Raw genomic sequence first — 12026 nt, 5'->3', positions numbered from 1 at the left:
ACAACAGTCCATATAGTAGTGCATACAGCAATACATAATTATAACTATAAATACTGTTCATATATTCTTGCTCAAGTAGAGAAAAACATTTATCTTGTAGCATGTTTTGCACCAAACAACAATCCATACCGTAGTGCATATAGTAGTACATACAACATTTACTCATTGGAAGTATAAATAATTATGTTGAACAAAATGAAGGTAAACAAAATGCATTGTTCATCCATTTCAAGAAAAAATGGAACCAAAAGAGTTGAAAATACTTTATATCCATCCAAGTGTGACAAAGATTGTATGTTCTGACATAGTCAAAAAAATAATAATATGTTCACAAAGATTGTAATTTATCAAAAAACTCCTCCAAACTTATATCTAATGTATTCTTCCCTCTCCTCTGCAGTCATCTCTAGGAATGCCCAGGCTTTTGTAGGTTCTGAAGAAAAGAAGTCATACGCAACAATCAAAGTCCCCCTACTAACTCCAAGCATGGCATTGAGGGTAGCAAATGCACTTGATATATCATGCTTGACTTCCCTCTTATCAACATTGACATTATGAGACTTAGTCATGCCTCGGTCCTATATTTTGGATACTTTCACATATGATCTCCAAAGAGGAAGAAATGCTTGGCTTCTTCCTCTTTGACTTTCTTATTGATGGCGAAGATGGATTTTGTCTAACAGATGTTGTGGAATTGTTTGAACGATGGATTTCTTCATCAAATTGAGGAGTATCATTCATGTGCGTATAGAAGCCCCCATCATTGTCAAGATTAATAGCCTCTTCAAAGAGATGTCCATCCCGAGCCTCTAGACCTATTGCTGCTCCATTTCCATCAGCTATGTCATTGCCAAAAATGACTCCTAAGTCATTGAAATGGGTGAAGAGATGCCTCTTGTTGACTCTTGCATTTTTGAAATCTTTTCCCTACATGATGGAAAAATTTAGGAATTAGATGACTTTCATTTCAATTGATAATTAGAATAGTTTACTTAAATAAAGATATTGTGAGAAGATTACCTTCAGCAACTCTTCCCATACACTATCATCTGCATCCACACATTGAGTACTCTCATTCCATGTGAAATTGCTCATGTTTCATAACTCTTTCATCATTCTATAACCTTGTTTCCATGTTTTGTACTTATTCTTAAAGTTATCCTTTATAAGATTCATTTTTATTTCTTCATTGAACTTCCTTTGTATTGCAGTCCACGCTTCTTTTTTGAAGCCCCCTTCACCTTTTCTTCCTAACTGAATTTGCTCAAGGAGAAAATCTATCAATTTATGTTCCATCTCTTTTGACCACACCACTTTAGAATTTTTAGCCGAAGTAGGAACTATACTCACACGTACCTCCTCATCCATGCTTGTTAAGAAATTGGTAAATGACATTTTCAGCTATCGATGGGTAGCTACAAAACTTGAAAAAAATCATTAGCATGTCATGAAGATATCATAGTGTAAGTTGTCATGAAGATATCATAGTTGCATGAACAACAATAACATTTGTAGGAGCAACAAAAACATATGGAATATGTTGATTTTTCTGAGTTACAAGGCATATCCATTTAACAAACAACAGTCACATCCATAGAAGCAAGACAATAAACAGTAGATGGTTTTAATAAACATCAGTTCCATTACGAAAAAAGCCAGATTCTATGCTTGGACAACAATATTTATTCATTAAAGAGCAGTTCACAAAGAGATAACACATAAAAGTGGTTAATAGTTCAACAATGATGCATCCATGACAGCGTAAAGAGCAAATTTAATGTGTTTAAAGTTTTCTAGAATTTTCTGGGTTATGGTTGTGTTTTTTACTATTAAACCATATCAAAAATTTACTCAGCTATTTATCTAGCTATTGCTATGTTTGTTAAAGGAAGCTATATTAATTACTAAGGAAGCAATTATGAAATAACAAGCATATCTATATAATATTGATATGATGATAATCATATGTTAGCAGTAGGTATTGATCTGTATGAAGGTAGAAAATATTAGAGTCTAATCAATTGAGCATGTGCCATTTAGCATTAACAACAGTGATTGCAGGCATTAAAAGTGTATATCAGAAACAACATCGATTATAAAGTTGCAAGCATATAAATCAAGATCTGAAACAACAACGTATTACTCTAGCAATATTACCATATTTGCATAATTACATTGTCACATCAGGCATAACCAATGCATTGTTGCAAGCAATAAATAAAGAGTGTATACTTCTATTGTTTATATCAGAAATAGCATCATTGCATTATCACTGTAAGTGGTAGAGAATATCATATCCATAGCATATTTCAGATTGATATATAGTTAGCATACAAAAACCAGGATATTGTTGCAAAGGTCTAATAAGAAATTAACAAAAAAATAGATGTACATGTTCTTTAAAGAGTGAACAAAATAATGGGCATAGTTGATCATGTTAAATTTGAAGAATAAGGTCTGATGTCACCTATTTTAGCAAAATAACAGAGTGTGGCAGAATATATCTATTCCAATAAAATACGATTGAATGGCTAGTAAAATGTAAAGGACAACTTAAAAAATGTCCCCCGACCATATCAATATATCCTTTCTTGACACATCTCCTAAAATAATGCATATAGTAGACAGTCTCGAATAGTGAAGTGTAAAATGATCCTTGAAAATACAAAGTGCAATTCCTATTCACTACAAAGTGCAAAATAAATGTTCATATTTTGTGGTACAACTAAGTTTGAGAGTTGTAATCTTCCCACATCCTTTGGGCTATTTCATCTCTGAATCTCCCGCAGTCATCTCTATCTCGTTGATTCATCCCATAAGTCTCAAGAATTGGCACATTTATCCCAACACGATCATCATCCTCTTCAACTTCCACTTTAGATGGAAGACCATCCTCCATCATAATGAAGTTGTGTAGTATGCCACATGCCAAAACAATCTTTGTTTGCCAGGTAAATATACTATAAGATGTTGCATGCTTCAGGATACGAAAATGTTGCTTGAAAATACCAAATGTCCACTCTATCACATTTGTAAGAGAGGAGTGTCAGTGGTTGAATAACTCTTGGGGATTGCTGATCAAGTTTGCTCTGCAAAACTCTTTTAGGTGGTAACATGTACACCGTTAAGGAGCAAGAAATCCTCGTACATTTGGGTACTCGGCATCAACTAAATAGAATTTTCCTACACAAATAGAATTAAAGTTATACTCAAAATAGAGCATTAAAGTTTTGATTTAGTTTAATCAGAATATAATCATATTAAATATGAACTAATATACTAGGGGGAACCACAAGTGGATCTGGTCTAGATAGAGCTAAAGCAAGCACCCGACTATCTGCAGCAAACCCTTCCCAACCAGCAAGAATGTATTGAAACTTGTGGTCAAATGAACATACACCCAAAACATTTTGTGACAAATTACCCTTTCTATTGCGATATTTTGCTTGCATGTCCACATCAACAATAACTGGCATATGAGTTCCATTAATTGCACCAATACAATCCTATAAAAATAAATATTACTATCAAATACAAATTATTATATGTAGTCTCTAGTAATGAAATACATGCCAATAGCATAGTTACCTTGAAATACGGATCAAAACAGTCCTTCCCAGCAATTTTTGTAAGAGTGGTTGCAATAGGGGGTAAAATATAATCGTCATGAAGATCTATTATAGCCTTTAAGACATTGTGGAAGTGTTGACTCACTATCTCTCCTGAGTGATCAAAGTTATGGCCAATCTTTTGATTCCTTAGACTGTAGCCAAGGGTGTGGAGGAACATCACTAGCTGTTCTTCCAGTGATATGTTTGTCATATCTTGAATGCTCCCTTTTTGTCTTAGAATTTTGGCCAAGTGAAAGAAGGATACTCTACTCATGAGTATTTGGTCGTGGCAATCTATGTTAGTAGATTGGATAATGCGCTTCTAAAAAGGACATGCAACTCTTCTTCACTTATTCCTATGTCTTCTAGCCTCTTGGGAAGATGCTACTATTAACACTGCAAGACTAGCAAGAAAAATAGTGAGTGTGCACATAACCTTGATCTTCCTATGGCTCCTTCGACTTCTATATCATCAATAAGATCCATCAAATGACCTACAATGGAAACACATCGATCTATTTGGTCACATGAATCATATTATTGTTAAGAGCTATATAAACAATATATAAACACCAATACTTAAAACTACCGAAATGTTGTATAAAGGTACATAGAAACATAGATGCATAGATCCATAGATATATATAACAAGTATAAAGAACATAACAAGTATCCTAGATTGCAATTCTATGAGAAGAATATTGCCCATTGTCATAAAGAGGTGAGAATACAGTGAACGCCCCACTAGTTGACTTGATCGGGGTGTCAATAACTATGTAAAACAATCATTTTCCTTGAATAAGTTGACTGAGGTTTATTGAAAAAGGAAGTGAGCTTAGTGTAATTAAGATTATTTAAGAGGTCTTCTAGTAAGTGATTCCTTCAAATAAGAAAAAGACAATTTGACAATTTGACTTATATAACATAGCAGAGCAATGATTAATTATGAAGAATTGCATCCTTTGCAAAGGTAAAGGAGATACTGTAAAGGTGTGTTTGATCCTCATTCAAGGTTATAAGAGGAAGGACAAATCACTTTGAAGGGGTATCTGGACTGGATTCAAAATAGAGACAAGAAAAAGAGGAGTATTCAGACATCTCATAAAATGATATTCTCAGACCTAGCATTACATATATAAAAGATTGATGTTCTTGATGTAAACAATGAGAAATAGTAGCCCCACAAACTGAGCATAGGAAATACAAATAACCAAGTGAGGCACAACCAATAGAAATGACGGAATCTAAAATATAAGAATTGTAGTTAGCAAGATATAAGTCTAGTGAAAAGCATCGAGCAACACCAGTAGGCAGAAATACAAATAGGAGACAATGATTATCAAAGTAGAGAACATCAAGAAAAGTTAAGGACAATAATATAGCATTAGAAGAAATAATTAGGAAGTAAACATATGACACCATTACATTAATGATTAATATGATTCTATCCCTAAAACAAGGCGAATTAAGGTCTTCTATTGAAAGTTGTTAGGAAAAGATTCAATCTTCATTGCATCCTATGTAGTTTTCTTTTGTTGGGTGTTCCTCTAATCCGAGCACTTATATTATGTTGGTTCTATTTCTAGATTTCACACTCTCCATAACTTCTAATCTTTAAAACTAATATAGTTTTGTCTTGCCATTCATAGTATCTCTAACACTAAGGTTTACAAGGGTCATAGTCTTTGTTGCCATAAACAAGTCTTCTCTTGGGCTGTGAAATCTTTGGTATTTGAACCAAAAATGGTTACAACATCCACAAGATTAGGGCCAACCCTCGACCCCTCTCCTAGCCCATGGGAGAACCCATTTTCATACTCTACCCATTGTTGTTTCCAGGATTTAGCTTTAAGATTTGCAACCATGGGATTGGGAATGTTGGTTCTAGTAATGTTTTTCATCTATTATAGCCACCTAAGAAGCAACATAACTAGCCCATATGACCTCAGAGTAGACATGAGACTGCAAAGATTCAGCTATAGAAAATTGAAGGCTGCAACAAACTTCTTCAATGATTCAACCAAGCTTGGCAAAGGGGGATTCAGAGTGGTCTACAAAGGAGTTCTGATCAATGGCAAAGAGGTGGCAGTGAAAAAGCTAGATGTTTCATCCTAGCAAGGGGAAAGGGAGTTCTAGAATGAGATGTCCATCATAACAGGATTACATTCCCCCTTCATTATAGGTCTGTTGGGGTATTGCTCGGATGGAAACAAGAGAAGACTTCTAGTGTATGACCATATGCAGAAGGGTAGCCTTCAGGAGCCCTTGTTTGATAATAATGACGATTCAAAGCTGAATTGGGAGAAGAGATACAACATTATATTGGATGTTGCTCAGGCCTTGGCCTTCTTGCACCTTGAATGTGATCCACCTATTATTCATGGCAATGTCAAGCCCAACAATGTGCTCTTAGATAGCAATTTCAAGGCTCACATCGCAGATTTTGGGCTTGCGAAACTCAAGAGCGATGATATGTATTATATTGACATGTTTAATCAAAGCCAAGAGTTATGGAAGAGCCAGGACTTATTCAAGAGCCAAGAGCTTAGTAGGATTCTTGTAGGCAAAGATTCAAAATTCGAGGCTTCTGATGATGATGAGAGTAGTCACACAAACATGAATAAAGAAAAGCCTTGACAAGATCATGTGTATAGAGGGCAACTTAGCCATTGATGTAATAGATGAACAACAACACACAACAGGTCCTTCTATAGGTGTTGATGATGTACATGCCAAGGGAAAATAGATTGTATCAGAGAATTTGGGTGTTGGTGGATGTGAGGATTGGATGATGTACCCATCGGAAGAAGGATCTGATTGGAGTAAGGAGCTACAGGATGGCAATGTTCAAAAGAAAAAATTTTGGAGTAAGGATTGGTGGACTAAACATGATGGCAGTGGAGAGCTCAGCATAATGGAGTGTATCATGGATTGGATTGGTAGACAAAGGATGAGCCACAAGATCAAGAAAAAAACTAGGAAAGCGAGAAAAAAGACTATTGGCCCAGATGAGGAGACAATGAGGAATTAGATAGAGTCCATGAGAAAAACAAAGAAGGGGAAAAAGGGCAAGGAAAAGGCTAGAAAGATCAAGGAGTGGTGGAAGGAGGAATATTTTACAGAGATGAGCAAGAAGAGCAGGAAGCTTGAGAAAATTAAATGGAAGAGTTCATCACATAGGTTTGATATGGGAAGAAATAGTGTTAGTAGAAGGGGCTTCATGTGGGATAATCATAAAATGAAAAGAGATAGTTCTTGCTCCATGGGAAGTGAGATGTGGAGTGGTGATTTGGTGAGCAGAGATCTAAGCAACACCACAAGCATGAGAGGAACAGTTTGCTATGTTCCTCCTAAGTATGGAGGATGTGGGTTTCTTTCTGAGAAGGAAGTTATATATAGTTTTGGAGTGTTGATATTGGTGATTGTCTAAGGGAGGAGGCCTCTGCATGTCATGGCATCTCCAATGAAGGATTTTGAGAAGGCTAATCTCATTTCTTGGGCAAGGCATTTGGCCGAAATAGGAAACACTTTAGATCTTGTGAGTGACTCATTGAAAGGCTCATTTGATAAAGACCAGACAAGCTTATGCATTACTCTGGGTATTCTTTGTTTGCAGAGAATTCCTGAAACAAGGCCTCATATATCTGATATTCTTAAGATTTTGAAGGGTCAGATGGATGCTCCCTCTTTGCCTCTTGAATTCTCACCTATTTCCCCCAATAAGATCTACAACAAATCTCAAAGAAAACCCCAATCAGACAGCAGGGCACCTTCCCCTGTTCCATAGCTTATTATCATGATGTAATGCAAAATGAATGGTCACTCTTTGTTTGTTTGGAGTGCATCTGGATTAGATTGTGTATACAATTTTTGCATCAATGATTAAGACCATGCTCTGGAATCCATCATCAAGATGAGAGAGCACAAAAGAATAGATGAGAGAGGACATGAGAAAAGATAGAAGGAAATAATGTAACTATGATGCGAAATGAATGGTGACTTAGAAAGACACTTAGAAGATCAAAGGAGTTGGAAGGAACATCGTGCCTCATCATCCAGAATAGAAGAAATAAGATACAAACATCAAGTTTTATCATCCATTAGTCTAAAATTTAAAAAAAAAACAACAATAGGTCACACCAACTTCCAATTACACAACCATCAATCAATTAAAACTTAAAACACATCTTCAGATATCACTCTCAATCTTCAAACCATGTCAATCCAAAATATCTTCCAAACTTAGTATCATCAGTAGCAGATAGAAAACAAAATCTCAGCATCAGAAAACATCTACAGAAATATAAAAGTTGGATCTGCATATTAGCAACCCTTAAACATTCATCAACACCAAGGTAGATCGAACTACCAACACAACACAACATCGAGTACCAGTCGATGATATCACATTAGACGAGCATATAATTCATCAATAGATACCAGTTGAGGAATTGCAATCTAATCAAACATCCAACATCTTAAGAATGGATATACATACTGTTCGAAATCCACCTTGAGAGATAGAGGGCTTGAGGTGTAAGAGAAAGGTGGTGAGCAAGCTCATACAAAGGCCATCCTAGCAGGATCATTGTGGGCCTAGGGAAAAGAGGGAAATTACAATGTCAAGTGACCCATTACAACCTCCACCCAGCTCCACAAGATGACGACAATCCATATTGTCTGAAAACCACCTTGCAAGAGGAAGGGTCTCAGTTCTAAGAGAAGTATGGCAAGGGGCCTATAAGAAGGCATCCTAGTAGAATCGTTGCAGCCTAGGATGAAGAAGAGCACTTACAAAGTTAGGTAACCCCTTACAAACTCTGCCCAACGCCACGAGACAACAACTGTTTGTAGGGAGATAGGGCATGGTTGGGGAAAGCAAGTACAAGCCGCCAAGCAAGAGGGTTGTGGAAGACATCCACTCTTAGACTTAGTGTAGATATGGCGTATGGCAGAATCATCGTGTCTCATCCCCCAATGTGTTTATGAGTAAAATGCAGTTTGACAATAACTTTGACTAACCATAATGATTAGTTATATATGTATATGTAGGTTGCATATATCTTCCATGTTGTGACTGTGGGATCTAAATCCAAGATCATATCATTGAAAAAAGATTTGTTTGGTATGATGGAACCCTAACCCTAATTTGTTGCATTTGGAATTTTAATCCTAGGAAAAATTAGGCAAAGGATATCATAGGCTCTTCCTAATCCTCTTCATAACTCTTGTTGAGAGAGGTGGAACTCAAAGTTGACATAGCATTTAATTAAATAAATTTAGAGTTATCATATAAGTTTACTCCAATAGCAACCCCAACTAAATTATATTCAGAATAAATATTAAGATCATCCTACATCACATGTAAGGAAAATAGAATGTATCTTACATTTTAATAGCTTCCTTGTAGAGCATATAAAGTATACCCACATGACTCCTTACAAGAAACCAAAAGATGAGTGATTTTTTTGAATATATGCAACTTGAGGTACTTGTTTAAATAAGATCAGTATATGCTAATCTACAAGGTACCTATAATTTATTTATGGTTTCCAAGGAGGTGGAGAAGCTGCCGCCCAAGACACAGGAAATGGTTTATGGAAAGGCAACAATGGCATACAAGCATTATTAGTGCAGAGATAGTAGCACATTCGCGAGAGTATTTATAGAAACTATAAACTCTAAACAAGCCAAATCCAGTTACCCTTCAAGGAAAGACAAAGGGGTGAAGCGAAAAATACAAGTGGGCATAATATGATTGTAGCTAAGGCATTGCTGTAGACTACAAATACAAAATGGTTCAATCCTTCCGAGAAAGCAGCTTTGCTCAATGTTGTCAGCCCTACGTCCAAACATTCCAGTGAGATCATCACTGCAAAAGGCAAGAATTTCTGCAAGGAACTCATTTTGTTTTCTTTTCTCACCCCCTCCCTTGTATCCAATTAATAAACTCCTCATGGTGTTGGGCTCGTATAAAACATTTAATTCATTTGCTTTTCTGCAGGACTGGCGTTGAATATGAGGCTGAGTCGCAACAAAGTTACTAACACATTTTCTCCCTTTTAGCCCAGATATCAAATCTAACAACTTAATAAACTCGATCCACAAATAATGGAAGACACCTCCAGAGGCTCACTGGGTAAAGTTGGCTGTTCAAATTCATATGGGTAAAATCCCTACATAAAATCTCGATCTTCAATTTTTTAAGTGTAGTGGGTTCCGAATGAGAAATTTGCGTTCCACAAATTATGGGTTTTTTTTGAATTTAATGTCGATATTTCAAGGTAACGATGTTTTCCCGTTTGATCGAAATGGGAATTTGAAATTGTGTTATTCTCTGCGACGTTTCTCTTTACAGCAAGAAAACAAAAAAATGCATGTACTTTTTTAATGAGTGCGGATCTCAAACACAGTGAATTCATGCTAACGAAGTTGCAGAACTTAAATCAGACAGCAAACACAGACATCAGTCCATAATATGCAAGTCCATAAAACGCAGTCCCCATAAAACGCAAGATTACAGTCCATAAAATGCAGTCCACGCAAGATTCGCAGACAAAAAAACAAACCTAAAAATAATACTGATGAAAACGTTTTACACACCTTTGACAGAGCTGAATCGCAGAGTACGCGGAAGAGCCTCTGGAGATGAAGACAAACGTAGATAAAACCCAACTAAACACCTCTGAAGATGAACAAACGTAGATGAAAACCCACATAAACACCAAAACAGCGGGAGTTTCCAACCACGGACCGGACCGGACCCGACAGATTATCAATTTTGAATAAGTTGGATTGGAAATGGAGTGGACAAACGCTAATTACAAGTATTTTTTGGAGTGGACAAAAGTTCATTTTGGGGCTAAAATAGGAACACCTAACCCTATTCTCTATTCCTATTCCACGCACCAAACAAAGAAAACAAATTATATTCTAATTATCAATTCCTATTCTAATTGTATTCTAGCAACCAAATGAGCCCTAAGAGTGTCAAAGCTGTCGATGTTCAAGTGTGCCACGTTGTAATTGTATTTCCTCAATCCCAAACCGTACCCAATAACCTTCTTCATATTTATCAGGAAATGAGTTCAAACTGTAATCAAATTGCAACTGCGAAGATGCTTGGCAACATTGAAATCCGCCAATGTTGATGGTGTTACATTGGCCATTTCATATATCAATATGAAGATGTGGGCTTTAGAGCCGTGAATATATAAGCAATAGACTACCATCGTGTATGGGAATTTGGCAAAACACCGACAATACATGTGAATTGTTTGACAGAATGTGAGCGACATTGTACATCAAGTGTTCTTGTTTAACAAATGTCCAACCCAATATGTGGAAGCATAGATAATGGTGCATTTGTTCAACCTTATATATTTTTGTTAGAGATTGCCAGTCCAAGCTTCGTCTTCCCATTTACAACTCAAAGATACGATCAAATGTGAAGATGTTACATATTATTTCCTATCCAGTTCATTGATTAAAGGAGGCAAACATGGCTATAACATTTATGAGTTCACTCTCATGTAAAAAATCATCGAGTGCCATAAGAGATGATTCATGATTTCGATAGCAATTAGATAATATGCCCAATTGAGTGATTGAAAGAGTGGACAATAAACATAATCAGGTTACATGTTTGGAACTCCACTTTCCAAGCTGCGTGGAGCCTCATTGGGTGATCGAGATACAAAGAAAGCATGTAATCTATTTTTTAGTGTCTCCAGAAGAGAGCCCAAGTATAATTGATAAAGGTTGATGTATGCGGTCGATGTGCTTGATGTTTGTTAGCACATCAGGTTAGTGATGCTAGGTGTTGGTAAATAGATTTTCCCGGCACAGATGGAATGATATATGTGTTTTGCAGAGGAGATAATAAGTCAACTCACCAGAGTTCCTCAAAACAATATGGAACTCTCAGCTTATATGTAAGTATTTCAATATTATTAGGCACAACTACCTTTTTGAAAGATATTCATTAATTTCTCATTACAAGAGAATGTCTCTTATAAGTTTGAAAAATCATTCAAATTTAATAAAAATAATCATCCACATGATTAATTATTATTATGAAATCCAACTATATCTTTCACTTTCTTCCCTCAATTTCTTCTTATTTCAAAATAAGACTCTATTCCTAATAAGCCAAGAGCAACTCTACATGTAATCTATTTTCACATGAAAATAAATCACACATTGAATGGACAATAGTTTCTATTTGAAAAGCTCCAATCGTAACAAAATTTTATATAATCCTTATGTCAAAGTTCTTACTTTGAATTCAAAAGCATAGATACTAATAAAAATTAGTTCCAATTTGTATCTACCGAGAGAACCTTTTTCAACTAGCTAGTTATTACATATATAATCTTCTTAGGGCTCGATCAACCATGATCCAAAATCACCCCA

General features: G+C 35.9%; 1 protein-coding gene and 1 pseudogene across 2 annotated transcripts; one reads left to right on the top strand and one right to left on the bottom strand.

The window, feature by feature from the left end:
• Positions 1-247: 247 nt before the first annotated feature.
• Positions 248-10396, bottom strand: LOC149575996 (uncharacterized). 2 transcript variants are annotated; one of them, XM_089824198.1, is made up of 3 exons: positions 10215-10396; positions 1021-1415; positions 248-927 (listed from the first exon to the last, which is right to left on the bottom strand). In XM_089824198.1, exons 2-3 carry the CDS (start codon positions 1093-1095, stop codon positions 562-564), a joined length of 441 nt encoding a protein of 146 aa, XP_089680324.1. In that variant the 5' UTR covers positions 1096-1415; positions 10215-10396; the 3' UTR covers positions 248-561. The 2 variants fall into 2 exon arrangements, 1 of the variants encoding a protein (XP_089680324.1); XR_016363737.1 differs by lacking the exons at positions 248-927; positions 1021-1415 and adding an exon at positions 2396-3183.
• Positions 5355-7457, top strand: LOC149575997 (putative receptor-like protein kinase At1g80870; annotated as a pseudogene).
• Positions 10397-12026: the final 1630 nt, after the last annotated feature.

Source organism: Cupressus sempervirens, chromosome 1, assembly GCF_028749045.1.
Source record: "Cupressus sempervirens isolate cs-2001-9-10 chromosome 1, ASM2874904v1, whole genome shotgun sequence".
Taxonomy (NCBI): domain Eukaryota; kingdom Viridiplantae; phylum Streptophyta; class Pinopsida; order Cupressales; family Cupressaceae; genus Cupressus; species Cupressus sempervirens.
Note: the sequence above shows the minus strand (reverse complement) of the source record. Positions and strands in the feature narration are given on the sequence as shown.